General features: G+C 52.9%; 10 protein-coding genes across 10 annotated transcripts; 4 read left to right on the top strand and 6 right to left on the bottom strand.

Moving 5' to 3' along the window:
• Positions 1-1,040: 1,040 nt before the first annotated feature.
• RHO25_003956 (uncharacterized protein) lies at positions 1,041-1,733 on the top strand (the record flags this gene model as incomplete). The annotated part of the gene is made up of 2 exons (XM_023599413.1): positions 1,041-1,604; positions 1,659-1,733. 2 exons carry the CDS (start codon positions 1,041-1,043, stop codon positions 1,731-1,733), a joined length of 639 nt encoding a protein of 212 aa, XP_023455670.1.
• A 228-nt stretch (positions 1,734-1,961) lies between these two features.
• On the bottom strand, positions 1,962-3,356 carry RHO25_003957 (uncharacterized protein; the record flags this gene model as incomplete). The annotated part of the gene is made up of 1 exon (XM_065602484.1): positions 1,962-3,356. The coding sequence occupies one exon, from the start codon at positions 3,354-3,356 to the stop codon at positions 1,962-1,964; it is 1,395 nt and encodes a 464-aa protein (XP_065458556.1).
• A 590-nt stretch (positions 3,357-3,946) lies between these two features.
• Positions 3,947-5,509, bottom strand: RHO25_003958 (uncharacterized protein; the record flags this gene model as incomplete). The annotated part of the gene is made up of 1 exon (XM_023599414.2): positions 3,947-5,509. The coding sequence occupies one exon, from the start codon at positions 5,507-5,509 to the stop codon at positions 3,947-3,949; it is 1,563 nt and encodes a 520-aa protein (XP_023455625.1).
• Positions 5,510-6,203: 694 nt separating this feature from the next.
• RHO25_003959 (uncharacterized protein) lies at positions 6,204-7,108 on the top strand (the record flags this gene model as incomplete). Its single annotated transcript, XM_065602485.1, has 2 exons — positions 6,204-6,365; positions 6,416-7,108. The coding sequence occupies 2 exons, from the start codon at positions 6,204-6,206 to the stop codon at positions 7,106-7,108; spliced, it is 855 nt and encodes a 284-aa protein (XP_065458557.1).
• A 1,099-nt stretch (positions 7,109-8,207) lies between these two features.
• On the top strand, positions 8,208-10,087 carry RHO25_003960 (uncharacterized protein; the record flags this gene model as incomplete). Its single annotated transcript, XM_023599415.2, has 4 exons — positions 8,208-8,283; positions 8,338-8,494; positions 8,547-8,755; positions 8,805-10,087. 4 exons carry the CDS (start codon positions 8,208-8,210, stop codon positions 10,085-10,087), a joined length of 1,725 nt encoding a protein of 574 aa, XP_023455651.1.
• Positions 10,088-11,026: 939 nt separating this feature from the next.
• Positions 11,027-11,793, bottom strand: RHO25_003961 (uncharacterized protein; the record flags this gene model as incomplete). The annotated part of the gene is made up of 2 exons (XM_065602486.1): positions 11,027-11,154; positions 11,208-11,793. 2 exons carry the CDS (start codon positions 11,791-11,793, stop codon positions 11,027-11,029), a joined length of 714 nt encoding a protein of 237 aa, XP_065458558.1.
• Positions 11,794-12,193: 400 nt separating this feature from the next.
• Positions 12,194-12,954, bottom strand: RHO25_003962 (uncharacterized protein; the record flags this gene model as incomplete). The annotated part of the gene is made up of 2 exons (XM_023599417.1): positions 12,194-12,321; positions 12,375-12,954. 2 exons carry the CDS (start codon positions 12,952-12,954, stop codon positions 12,194-12,196), a joined length of 708 nt encoding a protein of 235 aa, XP_023455627.1.
• Positions 12,955-13,458: 504 nt separating this feature from the next.
• Positions 13,459-14,076, bottom strand: RHO25_003963 (uncharacterized protein; the record flags this gene model as incomplete). The annotated part of the gene is made up of 1 exon (XM_023599418.1): positions 13,459-14,076. One exon carries the CDS (start codon positions 14,074-14,076, stop codon positions 13,459-13,461), a length of 618 nt encoding a protein of 205 aa, XP_023455628.1.
• Positions 14,077-14,805: 729 nt separating this feature from the next.
• RHO25_003964 (uncharacterized protein) lies at positions 14,806-15,562 on the bottom strand (the record flags this gene model as incomplete). The annotated part of the gene is made up of 2 exons (XM_065602487.1): positions 14,806-14,936; positions 14,992-15,562. The coding sequence occupies 2 exons, from the start codon at positions 15,560-15,562 to the stop codon at positions 14,806-14,808; spliced, it is 702 nt and encodes a 233-aa protein (XP_065458559.1).
• A 420-nt stretch (positions 15,563-15,982) lies between these two features.
• On the top strand, positions 15,983-17,887 carry RHO25_003965 (uncharacterized protein; the record flags this gene model as incomplete). Its single annotated transcript, XM_065602488.1, has 1 exon — positions 15,983-17,887. The coding sequence occupies one exon, from the start codon at positions 15,983-15,985 to the stop codon at positions 17,885-17,887; it is 1,905 nt and encodes a 634-aa protein (XP_065458560.1).
• Positions 17,888-18,491: the final 604 nt, after the last annotated feature.

Raw genomic sequence — 18,491 nt, forward strand, 5'->3', positions numbered from 1 at the left:
ATCAAAATCTCAACTATGAACACGCCAGTTGAAATCTTTCGATTATGTTAGATCTGTTTCGAAGCTCTCGATCGCAGTATGCTGCTCCTCGGTGGTATCTGTGTGCCTCCTCCTCAGCCTGGATGTAGGGTTGACAAGAGAAGAAGCACTATCTAACAAGACCTTGAGCGTTGGCATTGGATGTCAACGCTACGAATATTTGCACCCGCCGTAGGTCTCAGGCATCACTGTGACTATCTCCACAGCCTTGCCAGCTAAGTGGCTCTCAGAGTTGCCCATGCGGCCCTAAGCATTGTCATGCTCCGCCGCGGGAACATTGGTATCACACTGGCTGTGCCCAACCTTGACGCTGATCTTTTGAAAATATCTTAAGATATGCGGCTGCTGTGGGTGTGGCCGATATCAAGCTTTCGACATCGATGGAGGTCCATCGAAATCCCTTGGCGTTTTCTCCAGCTCACTTGACTTGTTGCTCACGCAGCTTCGCTTCCCAACTCACGTGCTGACAATGCATATGACAGCTACGCAGGCAGACGCCAGACATTTGCATGGCTTACCAGTTCATGACTTCATCGGTGCATTTTTGGACATTGGAACGCCACAACCGCATTTCACAAGACATTCACTTCACATCTGGAGCCTTCGGTGACCCCATCAAGAAGAATAAGTGGGTCTCGAGCAGCCATTTTGCTGCATTTCGTTGGCTCGTAGCTTTAACAGTCATGCGGGTCCTGGAGCTGCCGTTTGTGGAGACCATTGTTGCCTGTAGTTCAGTTTTACTTGGATGTGCCGATCAATGGTAACAATAGCTCGATGGCACTTGGCTCTGGCTTGTTCTTCCGACAACACCCACCTTCGACATAAATTCCTTGCCTCGACTCTTTCAACTTTCGTCAACAATCAACATCACTCGCACACTTTTCAACTCCGTGCTGGGCTTCTCTCACACACAACGCATTCCATACACCACGATCACAAGGTAGGTCAAAGGTCGCGGTCGCTTTGACTACTTGTTGCTGACCACCGCCAACAGCGTCAACATGCCGAACGCAGAACAAACACCCCAGGCCTCAGACCTTCGCAACAAGGATCCTATCCTACACTTCACCGGCGTTTGCGGTCATTGCCTGTATCGCACCTTCATCGAGTTCATCCTCATCGTCATCTTCTTCGCCGTGATGAGCGAGCGTCGAGCGCTCTACCAGGCGATGCAAGTTGCGCCTGTAGAGCACCTCTCGACCTGGAGAGAACTCGTCATCACGCACTCTCTCTGTTCGACCATCTTCGCTCACGCTCTCTTCGGTGTCTCGCTCCTTGGCATGGTACCCCATTTCATGGTTACCGCGCTCATCGACGCCACTCTCATCGGCTTCGGCATCCTCACGGCCGAGCAGCCAGACATGTCGATGATGTTCGATTTCCAAGATCCTAGACCAGATATCATGCTGATGTGGGGATCACTCCTGCCGCTTCCTTACCTTCTCGTCACTGGCAGCACCATCGGCGGATTATTCGGTTGCTTACTTCAACTTCTTGGCGAAGGCTTGGAGGAGATGCGCTCCAAGGGTACATCGTCGCAGCAAGGCCGGGAGGACAGCCCTGGGGTCAGTTGACAATATCGCCTCCAAAGAAAGATCAAGTTTGCTAATGCATCGCAGCTTCTCGTAGTACGTGCTCCAGCGATCGATCAGAAGCCAGGCGCTGCCATCGAGTATGTCATCAAGGATGAGTGAAGCTGCGAACATCGACATGAGAAGACTTTGAGGAAAGGCGGCCGTACGAGGAACGACTTACGACACGAAAAGATTCTGAGGAACGGTGAAAGAGACGCCTGGGCCTAGAAGACCGTACGAGGAATGTCATTACTTACGACAAATGCATTGCATGCGATGTACATGACTGGGGTCTTCATCCCTTCATAGATACGTACATCATCGCAGAATTTACGATACTGCACTTCATCATTTCCTCACTGAGATGTAGTACGGCTTTGGCTCGTTACTCCAACTGACACTCCCAGCCTCGTACACATACTCCTTCCACGTCCACTTCTCATCTTCTCCACACCGTACCGCCGGAAACATGGTCTCTCCTTCGTTCTCCCTTCTCCCATTCATCTTCCCCTTCTCAATCTTCCTCCTCTTCCCCTCCACCACCTCACAATCATCCTCCCCACCCCTCTTCCTCTTCCCACCCACCCTACTCCCACTCCTCGTCCTCCCCATCGGAACCAAAGGCCTCGTACTAATAACCCTCGTTCCCCTCCTTACCCCCTCCTTCCCACCCAGCATTTTCACCAAAGCCAAATCTGTCTCGGGCTCCAGTTTCAAATTATTAACCAGCACCACATCTGCCTCTCCCAACCAATCCTTCACACACTCCAATTTCAAAAAATCACCTACCTTCAACACGATCCTTTCCTTGAAATTCTCCTGCTCAGTTGCCAAACCCCATAGCTTAGCGCGCTCGTGAAATTGTCCCAGATGCAAAGCTGCTAGACCCGCGCTTCTGCTTTCCCGCTCGATGCCGTAGGAGAGACAACCTGTGGTGAGGGATGCTTGGAGACAAGTTTGACCTACTCCAGATCCAAGATCCAAATACGTTGAGTTTTCGTTGAGGTTTGTTTGGAGGAACAGCGTTTGGAGAAAAGGTGGTAAAAGTTCTCCATAGGTCGATTCAGTGTTCGAAGTACTTGGCCGAGAGAGGTTGTGAGCAGCGTCGGCGATGATACGGTCGTGGAGTTGAGCGAGAAAGTGGGTTGTTAGGTCGAATGGATAGGGTAGGGTGAGGTGAGGAGTTGGAGGAAAGAAAGCAGGGTGAGTGAGGTTGCCGATGAGACGTTGGAGAGGGTGGAAGTTGTTGGTGTTGGCGAAGTGTTCGAATGTTCTCTCGATCATTCGGCCCATGATCTCGATTTCAAGGGAGGTGAGGTTTCCGGCTTGGATGTGGAAGACTTGAATTGTGCGAACGATATCGTCGATAGGATCCAGAGGACGTGCGTAGCAGTGCGTGTGTTTGTGACTTCTTTTGCTTAACGTGAAGCGTTCGATCGCACCGGAGGAAGGATATCTCAAGTAGAGAGTGCTGTCGGGAGCAGGATCGTAGTTGTCAGCAGAATGGTGTAATTTAGCGAGGAAAAGGCCAGCATATCTGCCCATTGGTTCATCTTGATGTGTGGGTGTTGAAGGGAGGAACGCAGTGAAATCGGCATGGCCATCGTGGAGCAGCCATCGAAGCTCCTGGAGGAGAATGTCACCCCTCGTGTTTGTCGCCTCTTGATGCGCGTTGTTGAATGATTCTGTTTGCTGTTTGCGTTTTTGATTGCGTGTCATCATCATTGATGCCACGATGCCCATGATTGTTGCTGTATGATCTGACCGAAAGAGACAAAGGGCTCGGTGCGCCTCATATACTCGCAACTTACCAGCAAGAATACAAGACTTGGGACATGCATTGAACGCAGGAGACTTGCATTGTCTCAGCACCATCGATGAGACATTGTGTAGAACGAAAGCCGGACAGTCTTGGGCACTTGAACTGCCAATTCCTGCTACTCAGACAAGAAATCATCTTTCGAATGATCTCTCAGGTGTGCGGCTGTCCACAGCGTAATGAAAAGCGTGGCGAGCGTCGGTCGAAAAAGTGAATCAGTAAATCAGTTCTTGCATTCATGTCAATAATGTCGTAATGTTGCTCAAAAGCTCATCATCTATGTCGCTACGGGACCTGTACACGCTTAGCCGCTGAAATGCATGCAACAACGCTCAATCCAGAACGATCAAGCAAGCCTGCAGAGAACCGAAAACTCCGCTCGGTTCGCGCTTACAGGTGAAGCACACGATTCCAGTCAAGACATCATGGCTGAAAGACTCTTCTACCGGAGAAGGGCAGCCACAGTCTCAGCTGCACGGATTCTCACACCGTGGTGAACACCAGCTGGAAAGTCTCAATTGACCACACTCTGTCTCGCATTATTCATCCCATCCCCACGGTACGGTTCGCCAAGAATGCGTCGCATCTCTTTGCAAGCCTTGAGGTAGTACTCTCGCACACCTGGCGTAGGTCGCCACGGGTTCGGCGCCTTGTCCCAGCCGTGCGGTACACCAGGCACCATGGTGTATGTGACGTTCTTCCCGATCTCATCTGATGTGAGACGATCGTAGAAAATCTTTCCCTCGTCCAGCAACATGTCGTACTCGCACGTGTGCATGATGATCTCATCCGGTAATGCGTTTCGAAGAAGATCGGTGGGTGCCACGGCCGGTGATAGGTAGGGCGAGTCTAGTGTGACATCCTTTGGAGGATGCAGGTAGGAGTCGTCGAAGAGATTCGTGAAGAAAGCAGGGAGCTCTTGGTCTGCCCGCAGCCCAGTCGCTCGGCGTTCTTCTCGGGTCCTGGTGTAGTCCAATGAAGGATACCATGGTATAATGCCTCTAATCTTTACTGAAGGCACATTCAGAGCTCGTTCGCCAACTGTGGTGTTATTCTTTGTTGGCCGGCCAGGAACAGGCGGAGGAGGCTTGTTCGGATCCAGGATAAGGTTGTTTGGATCGGTCGGCGCTTTCGTCGAGCAACTCGATGCCGAATCGTCTGCGTTCCATTGTCGCAATGGATATCGCTCTCCTTCTTCACTCCCTTCTCTAGGTAGAGTATCGTCGGAGTCCTCCAACGTCTCCCGATGGAATCCAGTCAAATGGTCGTACAGCCGTAATGGTACTGTAAACGCCATATTGCCTCCAGATGAGAAACCGGAGAGCATGATCTTCTCGCGATCTAGACCAAGATCTTCTGCGTGCTGATGCACGAACAGAACTGCATCCACGCCATCTTCCACGGCTGTAGGGAATGGATTTTCCGGAGCTCGCCGATAATCCACCGAAACCACAACAGCGTCCAGCTCTTGGACTACCGTGCCGCACCACCTCGCATCATCGTGCGGTGAGCCCAATGTGAAGCCTCCGCCATGGAAATTGATAATCACAGGATAACTCCCCCATCTGCGAAAGCTGCGACTCCTTCTGCGCAGCCCATCACCTATCGAGCCAACGCTCATTCGAGCCCTCTGGCGCTCTCGCGGTGATCTCAGCTCTTCCTCGTCGCTCTCTTCAGTATCCGGCCAACCAGTCCATAGCCGTTGCTGCGTATCATAGTCCGGCGGTGTGTAAAAGTAGAGACATATCTGCCCCGGCATGCCCGACACCGTGCTATCAATCATATACCAAAACGACGGCTTCGGCGGTCTTGGAGGCGCAAAGCGATGGAAAAACATGCCAAGCTGCATGAGCACCCGCCAGAATGTGGCCTGCAAGTGCAACACCCATCGTGGTCGATTATTCACAGCCACGTATCGCCGCCGGTCTCGCTCGTCTTTGTAATTGTGCGGAAGCAAGTTTGGGAGGAATGAGCGTCGTCGTTCTTCGCGGGTAGCACCGGGGCTATGGATCGGTCCATTCATGGCGTCGACATTGGCAGCAGGAGGCGAGGAGGGCGGTGCTTGGGACGAACTCATGTTGAGCGTTTCGGGCGCAGGCGCGAAGCAGTATTATGGCCACGCGTGGCCCATGGAGTGCAGGGTACCTGGTTGCGTGCCAAAGTAGCGTGCTGACACGTCTTCAGGAGTTCGGATGCTCGGATTCGTCGGAGTTGTTCCGAGAAGCGCCGTCTGAAGGAGAGATGTCAGACTGATTGTTTCTGCACCTTTCGATCCGGTGGGCGCGAGTGGTGGTGGTGAAGTGGTGAAGTGGGCAACAGAGACGTTGTGCAGGTCTGGCCGACGAAGCGACCGAGCAGTGACGTAGGAGGAGTCGGTCCACAGATTAATCATCATCGCGTGGTTTCGTTGGACCAAACATCCGCATCACAACAGCAGCAGAGAATCAGTCCTAGCTATCATCAGCTCTTGTCATATGCAAGCGTGGAAGATATCTCTCCTGACGTCGCCGGAACGATGCCATTTCACATTCCACCCCGCGAAATAAATCCTCCGCATTCCTTTCCCAATGCGACACGGTATCATCGAAACGCCGACCATGTGGACTTCGCACCACGGCCCAACTTAAGGAAATGCTGACGACCCCAAATGCTGGTCAAATGTAGAAACTTTAACAGGGTATCGACACATATTCTGAAGTATAAGTGCAGAACGCTTCGCCTGCCATGGCCACACTCGTAGGTCTCAGTTCTCACGCGCTCAGCTTTCCATCATGTCGCTCGCTATAGACGATTCGAAAGTCCCCGTCAACAACGAGAATATCGCAAAATTCTACCTCGAAGGCGACCCGGATCTTTCGGACCAATGCAAAGCCATTTTGACTCGATACAGTGGTGTACCTGAAAACGAGCTTGTACCACATGTTCGGCAGATTGTCAGCATTGCCAATACTTGGCTATCTTTGCGATTACTAACGTCCTTCAGCGCGAGCGACTGTGGAAGATTTATCGGTATCCTTGTATAGGATGGTATGCGTTCCTGGACTTCAGCATTGGGAATCATGCTTGCTACGAGGAATTGCTGGAAAATGTCAAGAAAGGCGCGGCACTGTTGGATTTGGGCTGCTGCGTGGGGCAAGATATTCGCAAGCTGGTGTTTGATGGGGCACCAGCGAATAACTTGACAGGCAGTGAGCTCTCTTCGGACTTCATCGATGTTGGCTACGATCTTTTTCGCGACCGAGACCGATTGCAGGCGACCTTCACAACTGGCGACTTCTTCGCGCCGGAAATGGCGGGCCTGGCCGAACAGTCATTCAATTATATCCATGCCAGCTCTTTCTTCCATTTATTCGACTTGGAGAGGCAATTCGAAGCCATGTCTAGATGCGTGCGCTTGCTGAAGCGCAAGCCGGGCTCGTTGATCTTTGGGCGGCAGGTTGGGACGACGGCGGCGGGTGAAGTCGAGCATGCGCAGACTGAGCTAGTGAAGACTTACAGACATGACGAAGCTTCGTTTCGCAAGCTGGTGGATGATGTCGCGGCGAAGAATGGAGTCAAGTTGGATGTCAAGAGTACTTTTACCGAGGAGCGCCGAGTGTCTAGGCCGGTCATTCCTGGGATCAACATGTGGTTGCGGCAGGACTTTGTCATTACGATTGCGAGTATTAATCCTTGATGCTCTGCTGTACGCAATCCATCTCCAGATTGCTATCTGTGCAAGGCGAGCGGATGCATCTCACCGAGTCTCGAACTCGTGCCTGTGCCTGGGCTGCAGAAATGCTGCAAGTCATCATGTGGTGCAACGTGCCAATTCGAGACTGGCGCTCTTCTCCGCTATCTGTGCTCCGTTGCGCATTTGTACAGCGCACAGAGATCTGCTTCTCTCCACATAGCCCAAACCTCGTGACAAGAGTGGCGAGCCATTCGACAGCTGTCAGCAGCGCCTCCCCTCCACAGCTCTCGTCCTTATCTCTCCACCGCAAAATGGAATTTCTTCGCTTTGCTTTTCACTGTTCCTGCGTCAATGGGCATGCAAAAAAGCCGTGAGTGACAAAGTTACACGAGTCGAGCGAGCAAATGGTGTGAGTTGTGTCGCGTGCCTGAGAGAAATCGAGATGAGTGCCGCGGGTAGGATTCATGTGACGCGGCACTAGCGTCACTGGCTGCAGGCTTGGCGCCGATCGCCGACTGGACCTGCCTCCGTTTGCGTAGAGTGACAGATTGGCGAGAAATGCAAAGTTGGTGGGAAAGTGTCGCAAACATGCGCCGTGATTCACAGCAGCAAGTCAGAGATGCAGTGCAGTGAAAAGGCGGTGGCAGCAATGCTGTCCATCTTCACGAAGCTTCTCCATTTCGCAGTCGTGTGATCTTCCCCGTCCGTCGTACTGCGACCTTTTCCCCCACATACGCTAACTAGAAGCGAAAGCAGAGCGCCATTCCGGTTATTATCTTTTCGCTGCCCGCCACTTTCCTCGACACAACTTCCATCCCAACTGACTCCAACGCCTTCCTCACTCCTCCCGCTGAATTGCACGATCGGCGCGATAACCTTTGCGACGCATTGACTTTCGACTCGCGACTTCCATTACGTCTGCGGCGACCACGTTTTCCTTTTCATCATCAACAGGCAGCGGCGAACAACACACCGGAAGAAGTTTCGTGACCGCCACTCCCGCAACGACGACCACTCTGCCAAACACCCCAAATCTTTTCCGCCTGCTTCGGGTCTTGGGTGTGTGAGGGCCGACGTAAGATTGGAGCCGGGTCATTACAGTATGGTATTAACACACACAAGAACCGCCTCTCCTCGAGATCCCAACAAGTTTCCCACCACTCAGCTCTTTCTGCTTGGTATGCTCTTCATCTCACCTGCATCGATGCACACAGTATACTAACATCGCATAGCACTCGTGCGGTTGTCAGAGCCTATTGCAATCACATCCATCTTCCCGTGGGCCTGGAAGCTCGTTCTCCACTTCAATGTCGGCGACAAGAGCAATGCCTCCTTCTACGCTGGCATCCTCATCTCCGCCATGTCTCTTACTGAGACTCTCTTCTGCTAGTAAGTCATCTTCACCCCTACTCCAATGTACACATCCGAGCTAAATGGACAGCTTCTGGGGTGGAATGAGTGACAAGTATGGCCGGCGTCCCGTCGTCCTCATTGGATGCATCGGCACCATTGCTTCTCTCCTCGTGGTAGGCTTTGCACCCAACTTTTGGATTGCTTTGCTTGGTCGTTGCCTTGCAGGCGCGCTCAATGGCAATGTAGGTGTCATCCAGACTATGGTTGGCGAGATTGTTGTCAATCCCAAGCATGAACGTAAGTGGTACGAACTCGCCTGGCGATGAGATGACTGATGAGAGAACAGCCAAAGCTTATGCTGTCATGCCATTCGTCTGGAGCGTCGGCACGATTCTGGGTCCTTCGATTGGTGGTCTTTTCGCGGAGCCTGTCGACAACTTTCCGAACTACTTTCACAAAGGTGGTCTTTTCGACAAGTTCCCATACCTGCTGCCGAACTTGATCTGTTCCGGTCTCATGCTGATCTCTGTCATTGCCGGCTACTGCTTGTTGATGGAAACCCATCCCGACATGCAGCCATGGAGCACACCGCAAGACCTGGACGAGACCGATGCCGAGACACCAATGCTTCCAGCTCAAGCGGGCCTGACCACTTCCGGAGCCAACTTGTCGCACGAGAGCTACGGCACTTTCAATGCAGTGGATGAGGAAGTGGTCGAGGAGGAATGGGATATCAAGGCTGATGGCACGAGCCGTACACCGAGCCAGAACAGCCGTACCGATGAGAGAAAGGTCTTCACGAGACGAGTCATCATGCTTACAATGGCGCTCGGCATCTTCACCTACCACTCTATGACCTACGATCACTTGACGCCAATCTTCTTCCAAGACGAACGCGTCCCAGCTGGAGGCCGAATCATGAGAGCAATGCTCGAGGCTCCCTCCTCACCATATGGCTCACTTGCCGGTGGTCTCGGCCTCAGCGTGCGAGACACAGGTGTCATTCTCAGCTTCAACGGCATCATCGCACTCGTTGTGCAAGCACTGATCTTCCCTCTCGTTGTCACCTGGCTAGGCTCTTGGAAAACTTTCATGATGACTGCGATCGGACATCCTCTTGCATACTTCATCGTCCCATACTTGGCCCTGCTCCCGGAGAAATGGCTCTACCCCGGAATTTACGCCACCCTCTCCGTACGAAACTTCTTCTCCATCATCGCATACCCCGTCCTCCTCATCCTCATCAAAGAAGCTTCCCCCAGCCCTCGCTGCTTCGGCAAAATCAACGGCTTGGCTGCTTCCGTCGGCGCAGGTGCCAGATGCATGGCTTCCCCTGTCGCCGGATACCTGTACAGTCTCGGCATGAAAATGGATTGTACGGCGATCGCATGGTGGGCTTCTGCACTTGTTGCTCTGATCGGCACTGTTCAAGCTTTCTTCATTAACAGGAAGAAGAGCGGCGAGAATCATCACGTCGAAGCCGTTGTGCCTTTCTTGCCTGAACATCCGCGACATCGGGAGTCGAGGCCTTCGATTGTGAGGATTCGGGTGCAGGAGGGAGATGATTCGGGGTATTCGAGTTTGGATGAGAGGACGCCTTTTGCTACGAGGGTGGTGAGGAGGGGTTAGGGTGCATGAGAATAGTCTTGTGGGAGATGAGATTCTTAGAAGATGAGAAAGCTTTTTGGCGCTCGTTTCTGGACTGCTGCGTTCAAGCGGGCGCGATTGGACTGGGTATGAATATAGAGAATGTTGGCATTAGGCTCCCAGATGAAGCTATGAATTGATTAGTATTGATTATAGACGGACAGACAGGATATGAAATGAACATTCATGAAAATGAACTTTTGAGGGGTGGGATTCGTTTGAGGGGAATTGTGAGCGGGTGTTCATCCATATCTGAGATATGGAGCAATGCGGAAATGCGATGAAGTCCAGTCTGAAGCAGGGTTGTTGATGGTGGATGAAGAGGCTGCTTGGTGAGGAACGAATTGTAACATACGGATCGAGGGGGGGGGGGGGGGGGGGGGGGGGGGGGGGGGGGGGGGGTTTCCCGTGCCGATGCGGAAGTTGAACGAGGCAAGGATCGTGCGGTCACCGCTGACATGCTTGGTGAGTTGTTTGGCGATGAAGTAGTGGCAGTCTTGGTCTTAGTAGGGTTCAGCGGGTATAATCTGGCTGGACGAGCTGAGCGAGCTTTGCGAGGAGAATATGTGCTTTTAGTGGATGGATTCGAGCTGAGTGGGAATGGAATGGTATGAGGATGAAAAGCGGAATGAACTTTGTTTGAGGACTGCATGCATAGTAGCGCAGTACGTGGTACTTGCAGTGCAAATGAGCCACCAAGGCTGACTCGTCTTGGTGCCTGTAGCGCACTTGCAGTGCGTCTCTGGAATGTTTTGTGCTCTGCGTTCTGCTGTTCTCGCCAACTCCGTGTATATTATTGCTTCACCGCTGTACTTCCGGTGCGATCATGCTGGCTGAGGACTTTCCTGATCGTGCTAGTGGACAGCTGAGCCGCGATGTGTTGAGAAGTCCACGCTGTTTCTTGTGACTGTCCGGAAACCGCTAGTAGTGGCCTTGACAGGTTTTGCCGATCGCTTGCTCGCCATTATTGCAACATTTCAAACAGAGCCCTTCGTCCTCCTTTCCTTTGGCGAAACTGTGTATCAAGTCTCGTCTGGCTTCAAGAATGACTGTGCCCCAATTAGCACTAAAATCTCCGATAAATTTGCCTGTGAGTTCATACGCAGTACTCGAACCGGAATTGTTTCAATAATCGGATCGTTCACCAGTTCTGTCACTCCGTCTTCGCATTTGTTGATCAGATGGGCTGTGGCTCTCTGGAAGCCGCTCTCATCGCCGATCAGGTAGGTTGCGGCTACCGCTTCGATTACCATGTCGATACAGTCTACATGCCGGTACTTATAGAGCCAGTTGTGCAGAAATCCACTCATCTGCCAGCGTAGAGGGTCAAGAGACTGGTACTTTTGGAGTAGGACAGCAGTATTGTGGAGACTAATAATGGCATTGAAATCGTGGACGTCGAAGCCTCGCTGCCAGGAGTGGAGCATTTGACACATCAAGCGCAGACCACGCGTGTCGTCCTCAGGTAGTGGTACCTCCAAAGGCTCTGTACTGTTCCGCAGCTGGTGTCCCTCGCGGAAGTGTGGTCCAAACATAGCTTTGAAGACCGGTGACGCGTTGGAAAGTATGGACGACGAGACTCGAAGTTTCTTGGTGTGGTCCTTCTTGCTAGCGACGAGAATGACATCCCCGTCGGCGGCAATGAGCTCGATGTCGTCTCCACCGCTTGCAGCGACCTCGTCGGACATGGTAATGGTGTGTGGTGTAGTTGATGTCGAGTGACTGCGGATTGGACTTGCAGGAAATTTACAGAGATTGTTAGAGTGGGGAAGTGAAAGCGAAGGTATGTGATTGTTTTATGGAAGTCGCGGTGGCGCGACGGCAAACTGCCACTAGCGTGGCTTTTCCCTGCGCGTCCATTCACTTCACTTCACCGTCGTAGTCCTTGAATCACTCGATTGCTGCTCAAGCACAAAGTCGCTGAAGGCATGCGCCATTTGCTGATAATCGCATGCCCGGCTCAATTTTCTAGGCCAATCCATGCATTATTCGAACTGGTCCAACGTAAAGTCACGAGGCAGTACACCAGACGTTTCATCACGCTTCCGTTTGCTGCTCGTTTGATGGCGATGGCGCGCCGCAGAAGTACTAATGATCGATCGTGCAGGTCTCGTATCGATCCTGCGTGCCTTGCTTCGTGCACTGCAAGCACAACGCTTCAGTACCTGGCCGTAACCGCTTGTTTTGTGCCGCAGCGCGTCGCTCTTCGAGGATCACTGTGCTTTCGTGTTAGCTCGCGCCAAGTATATCATCGATCAGTGGTACGTACGGAGACTCGAAGCAGGAAGCAGATCTATGACCGAAGTACCCAATAGTGTCATCGTTCCATCATAGCAATTCTTGATAAGCTGCGCGGTAGCTTTCTCGAAGGCTTCGTTGCAGTCGAGTAAGTAGGCCAGGACAACAGCCTCGATCACGACATCGATCGCATCTTCTTCCGGGTAGTCGTAAAGCCATTCGTAAAGGACTCCGACTAGATGGTAGTGGAAAATGTCCAAAACCTGGTACTTCTTCATTGTGACAGCAGCGGCACGATAGTCGTAGATGCAGTTCGAGCCATGTTCCTCATCAGACTCAACCTTGAGAAGGTGGAGCATCTGGCACATCACCCTTGTGCCATCGTAGTTGTCTTCTGGTAGCAAGATAGGCACAGGCCCTGCGGTGCTACGCGGCTGTTGTCCCTCGCGGAAATGTGGCCCCAACATCGATTTGAACACAGGCGACACCGAGAGAGCGCGAGAAGAGACTCGAAGAGACTGCTTAGTTGCGCCAATGACCAGTAGGACATCACCGTCGCCGTCGATGACTTTGACCTCGTTCAAATCGCTTGCGGCGGCGATGTTGGACATGGCGGGCTTGTGCTTTTGAACTGGTGTCGAGTGTAGAGCTTGTCCGAGTTGTGTGTTCAAGGCGAGAATCGTGTGCAGGGTTTGTCAAAGAATGAGAACGAGAAAGATGAAAGTGAAGTGGAAGGCAGATGGTTGATTGAAGTTGCGCTGGCGCGCCGCAAACGCCACAAGCACGGCTTTCACGTGCGCTCGTTCACTTCACTCCTGCAGTACCTGAACCCATTGTTGCCTGAGCTGTCGTAGAGTCGCCGGAGGCACGTATCTTCTCCCGACGATCGCAAGCCGCTCCAGCTAGCTTGATCATCATTGGTAATGACATCCGCTATAGTCACGAGGCTTTGTGGGTACCCACGCACTTTTGGTATCGATCTTGTATGCCCTCCTTCGAACACCGCAAGCACAATCCTGCATCATTGGCGACTTCTTGGGAAGCATCCGGTTGACCCAGTTTAGCGTGCATTTCCACTCGTCTCTCTTCCAGAATCACTGCCACGCTGAATTAGCCTAAGGACGCTGTACCATCCGGTGATAGAACTCACGAAGGACCTGGGCGGGCATGGTGTTGATCATGTCTGGTAAATCTACCAGCTCCGTAATCTCATCTTCACAGTGGTTGATGAAGCACGCGGTAGCTCTGTTGTAGGCGTCGTCGCAATTGAGCAGGTAGGCTGCGGCAACAGTCGACACGAATGAGAACGCCGTATAGCCGTCCTCATCGAGGTCGAACAGCCAATGTGAGAATACTCCGCGTATTTGCCAGTGGAGCACGTCGACTACCCTATACTTGTCGATGATGAGAGCCACCTCGAAAATGTCCATTTGATACACCAGCTTCTCGTCTTCAGTGGGCGACTGACGACCATGTAGTAGATGGCATACCAGGACCATGGCGCGAGGGTCGTCATCTGGCAGTGGAATCTCCACCGGGTCTCTGTTGCTTGGACCGCGCAGCTGCTGTCCTTCCTGGAAGTGCGGGCCAAACATCGCTTTGAAGACAGGCGACGTGCTAGAGAGCGTGTGCGAGGAGACTCGAAGCTTCTTCTGCATCTTCTTCTCGTCGCCGACGATCAGGAGAAGATCCCCGTCGGGCGCGACGACTTCGATGTCGGCTGCGTCTGACATGATGACCGTGTGTTCCGTGTGGAAGGCTCGTCAGGCTGGAAACCTATGTCGATGGCGATGTGCGGTGGTTATGAGAAGGAGCAATACAGAGCGAGGATGGATGAGCGGAAAAGGTTGAGCAGGCGCATGACAAACGGCGCTAGCGCGACTACCCACACGCGTCCGTCGACTTCACTTTGCACGTCCACAGGAAGGCTAGAGACCACGGAACGAGCGACAAATGACGACTGCAACGAGGGGAGAACCTGGGTCAACTTTGCGAGTGCGCCATCGTCTGCCGGGACGGCCGCCATCACCACAGCGTCTTGATTATTTGACACCGATCGTGAGCTCGGTGAGACTCCTCAAGTTGTGAAGAGCTTATAGGCCAAGAGCTAAGTTTGTATCAATATCGCACCATTGCCACCTTGAAATTGTAGCTGCGAAAGTGCCAGAAGAGGAGAATGACAGTCTACTTCCTCTTCGATGACCTAAAGCACGGATGGGGCTCGTTAGGCTACGGCATGAACCATGTGAGTCGTTCGTGGATTTTTTGCTTCGCTCCCCGCCGCTTTCACAATCTCTTGCATCCCATATCTGCATGTACCATGTACCCGGCGCTACCTGTGTAGCAAATGCCTCCGCGAATGTGCTCCGGAAACCCCGCAGGCACAGAAAGCCACGAGATGTCGAGTCACTTCCTCTATGGCCGCTAGAACAAGCACAGGATGGCGATAACTCCAGAACGAGCTAACACCCTCGCGAACAGGTCGCGTACAGGGCTTGTTGGCCGGCTCGAGTGCAGGATAAGCACAGTCCGTCATCCTTTGAGACTGCGCTGTGCTTGTCTCGAGCTCTCAGGCGTCTCGCTTCCAGGATCACTTTATCTTCACGTCAGCACAGGCATTCTCACAGGACATCGACGCCAATACGTACGCAGCACTCGCGCGGGAATCAGGTCAAGAGTCTGGTCATCCGGAGTTTGTGCCACGCTCGAGACGCAGTTGGTGATGAGGTGGGCCGTGGCTCCTTGGAAGGCGTCGTCAGAGCCTAGTAGATAGGCGGCGGCCACAGCTTCGAGCACAAAGGCGATGCTTTTTTGCTTCTTGTGTTCCCAGAGCCAGTTGGTAAGAAGACCTTGCATCGGCCAGCGCAAGACCTCAAGCATTTGATACTTCTGGAGGGCGACTGCAGCGTGCCGAATGACGATGATTCGGCTTATTCCACTCGTACCAAGATCGATTCCGCCGAGATGGATGAACTGAAGAATCAAACGCATTCCATCCGAGTCGTCTTCTGGAAGCTCCACTGTCGCCGGCTGTGAGCTGCTGCGTTTCTGCTGACCCTCGCGGAAATTGGGGCCGAGCATTGCCTTGAAGACAGGCGAAGCTTTCGACAGAACCCGGGAGGAGACTTGAAACTGCTCATTGTGTTCGCCAACGACCAGAACGATGTCTCCGTCGGGTTCGATGGTGACGAAGGTCCCTAAGTCGCTTGTGTCGGACATGGCGATGGGCGAGTGGTCGAGTTGATGTTGATGTCGGTGTCGAGTTCAAAGTCTGCAATTTCGAAAAAGCTCGAAAGCAAACAGCAATGTCCTCCATCTTCAACTGAAGCCGCGCTACTGCAGGTCTGAAGCTCTATTCACGATACAGCATGTGCCACATCTGAAGATTGTGATCGCTTGCATTTCCCAGTGTCGAGACGCGAAAGCGGCGCCTGAGTATACGGCGCGATCTCTAAGATCGCTTAGATGCGCGAATGTTGGGTCAGGAGGCCGTAGCCGCCAGCAGTGAAAAGTGGCGCGGTTCGTGCAACATGCTGAACAACTCTTGGCGGTGGTGGCGCAGCGCAGCCTTGCGACCTCAGCTGCTTCTTCAAAGACTGCAAACGACCTTCATCTCCTCAGTCTGCTGCCGTGACTTCAATGGCGAGAATTCATCGGCGCCCACGATGGCGACAGCTCAAGAACTCCCTTCCGAAGCATATCCCGACCCACCGAAAGCCAGCATCGACGTCCTCTCTCGAGCCCCAGAAGAACTCCTCGGAAGCGAACAGCGGCGACCCGAAGCCGGTCGACCCGGAGCCGGTTAGAGTCTACTCTCTTGTGCCTCTTGTTGAAGATCCCAGAAACGAGATCCGCCTGCTCAGATTCGTCTCCGATGTTGGACATTCGCCACTTGCACTCCGTACTTCAGTATGCAGCCTGCACGATGCACCGCCATATGTTGCGATCTCTTACACATGGGGCAACCACAACACACGAACGGCCGTCATTGATGGAGAACCAGTACAAATCCGATACAATGCGTATTACGCTTTGCGGCAAGTCCAATTGCACCATCGACAGATCCATATTTGGATCGATTCCATCTGTATCAACCAGAACAATGATGCCGAGAAGAGTGCTCAAGTGGCGATAATGTTTCAGATTTATGAACAGGCAGCCCATGTCGCGGCATGTCTGGGAGTTCAGTTCAAGGATGCCGAATGGCTGTTCACGGTAGTACGTTGCTTGGAGCCACTTCTCGGGCGAGCGCGTTGGGCACCCAATTTGCAGGCAGCACTCACCGAAGCATTCTTTCCAGAGCATGAGGAGCCTCTCGGCCTGAGACTGCTTGCAGCAATACTTGCCCTCGATAAGCACCCCTATTGGAAAAGAATATGGGTCGTGCAGGAAGTTGCTGCAGCTCGTAGCAACGTCGAATTGCTTAGCGGGCCACACCGAGTCAGCGCGATCGCGATGGGATCGTTGAATGATAGAGCCCGATGGTATCGGTACTGGGAGGTATTTGACACCGAGCGATATCAGGGAGACGCCAACAGGATCCTTGCGATCGTGGGGTACCCCTTCGTTGCTCGTCGACCGTTGTACATGAATCTCGACAAATTTGGTGAATTTCACTGTTCCGACCCGCGTGATCGACTATTCGCTCTCATAGGGATCACAGACTGGGAGGAAAGTGGCTGCCCCCGCATTATTCCGGACTACACCAAGTCCGCTTGGGATTTGGCACTTGAAGTCGGGCCGACATTGGATCCTGTATATCTGCGATTCCTGATTCGTGCTCTCGAGATCGCCCCTGAAAATGAAGAAGTCGCTGGCCTCCAGCGGGAGCAACGATTTTGTGCCAGGCTGCACGCGATGAGGCTCCGCCCTGAGCTCCGCAATGAGCTGGACGCCGACTGGAGCTCGCCGACGTTTGCCGGCCGAAAATTCAGAAGAAGCAACTGTTTTAGACTGCGAGCCACCGCTTCAGTTAGTCTCTATGCTGATATCGGACACGGGAGCCCCGCACTCTCTCTGACCTTTCATATTCCGGCTCTTCGGGCGAAAGGTGACTCTTCGTATCAGATGGCGAAACCCATTATTAACGAGGATGGGCGCATGGTTGCGCTCGTGTGTCCAGATGCTCGGCCTGACGACATCTTGATCGCGGTCAGAGGCCTTGAAGGTGTACTATTGATCGTGCGAGAATCGGAGACAAAAGATGCGCACTACAGTATTATCGGTCAAGGCGTGTTGACAGAAGAATATGGAGATATCACAGGGTCGCGGCGCGGATGCAGTAGAGGAGGTCCCTGTAGCTGCTCACCGGAATTCTTCGCAAGGCGATCAACTTTCACGGCAGATGTGCATGTCGCGCTGACCATTGAAGAGCTGATAGCGCCAGGAGCACAACAGCAAGGGACATCCTACACGGACAAAAGCTCGCGTGTCTCAGCTGGCTTCGAGAGAATCGCTACCAGGCCCACTACCAGGCCCAGGAATGCTGTGTTCTTTACGAACTTCTCTTGCATACCGTTCTTTGCTTGGAATGAAGCATTATGAGCCGAGCCAGAGCATGTGGTACAAAAGCGCTTTAGAGAAAAATATGCACTCCGTCCGCTTTATAGGTATCTTAATGTGATAGATCATGACGAGACCTTGCAAGTAGTCACCGAGTCTCGTCCAGTCGGGAGACCAATTCTCTCAGAAGCAATGTCCAGTAGCATATCTGGAAGTCGTCCCGCACCCATGAAGTTCGGCGGGGGAGCATCATGATCTCACAGACGTGGCTGCCTGCTCCACAACCAGCAAAAGTCAACAGCTTTATTCCACACCCTGCGGCGTCTCCCAGAGCCATAGAGACAGCGGGCACCAGCGCAACTTCTCGTGGCCGCGGTCCGAGCGACACTGTGTGTCCACTGAGAACGTGATGAGGTTCAGACTAAAGGAGAAGTTTGGGGAATTGCGCGGGGCGGAGTAATCTAGGCAGTTAAGCATCTTGAAAAGTCTTTACCAGAGCAATTCGATCAAGGAGCAGGGTCCTTCCACTTCAAAAGAACGCAGTTGCTCATCCGAAGTCTTTGCATGGCAATCAGTCTCTACTGTAGATGTGCAAGTCGCACTCAGGTCCGAGGAAATGACCCTTGTCGCGGTACGAGACCAGGTG

This window comes from Cercospora beticola, chromosome 2 (genome assembly GCF_033473495.1).
Source record: "Cercospora beticola chromosome 2, complete sequence".
NCBI classification, from domain to species: domain Eukaryota; kingdom Fungi; phylum Ascomycota; class Dothideomycetes; order Mycosphaerellales; family Mycosphaerellaceae; genus Cercospora; species Cercospora beticola.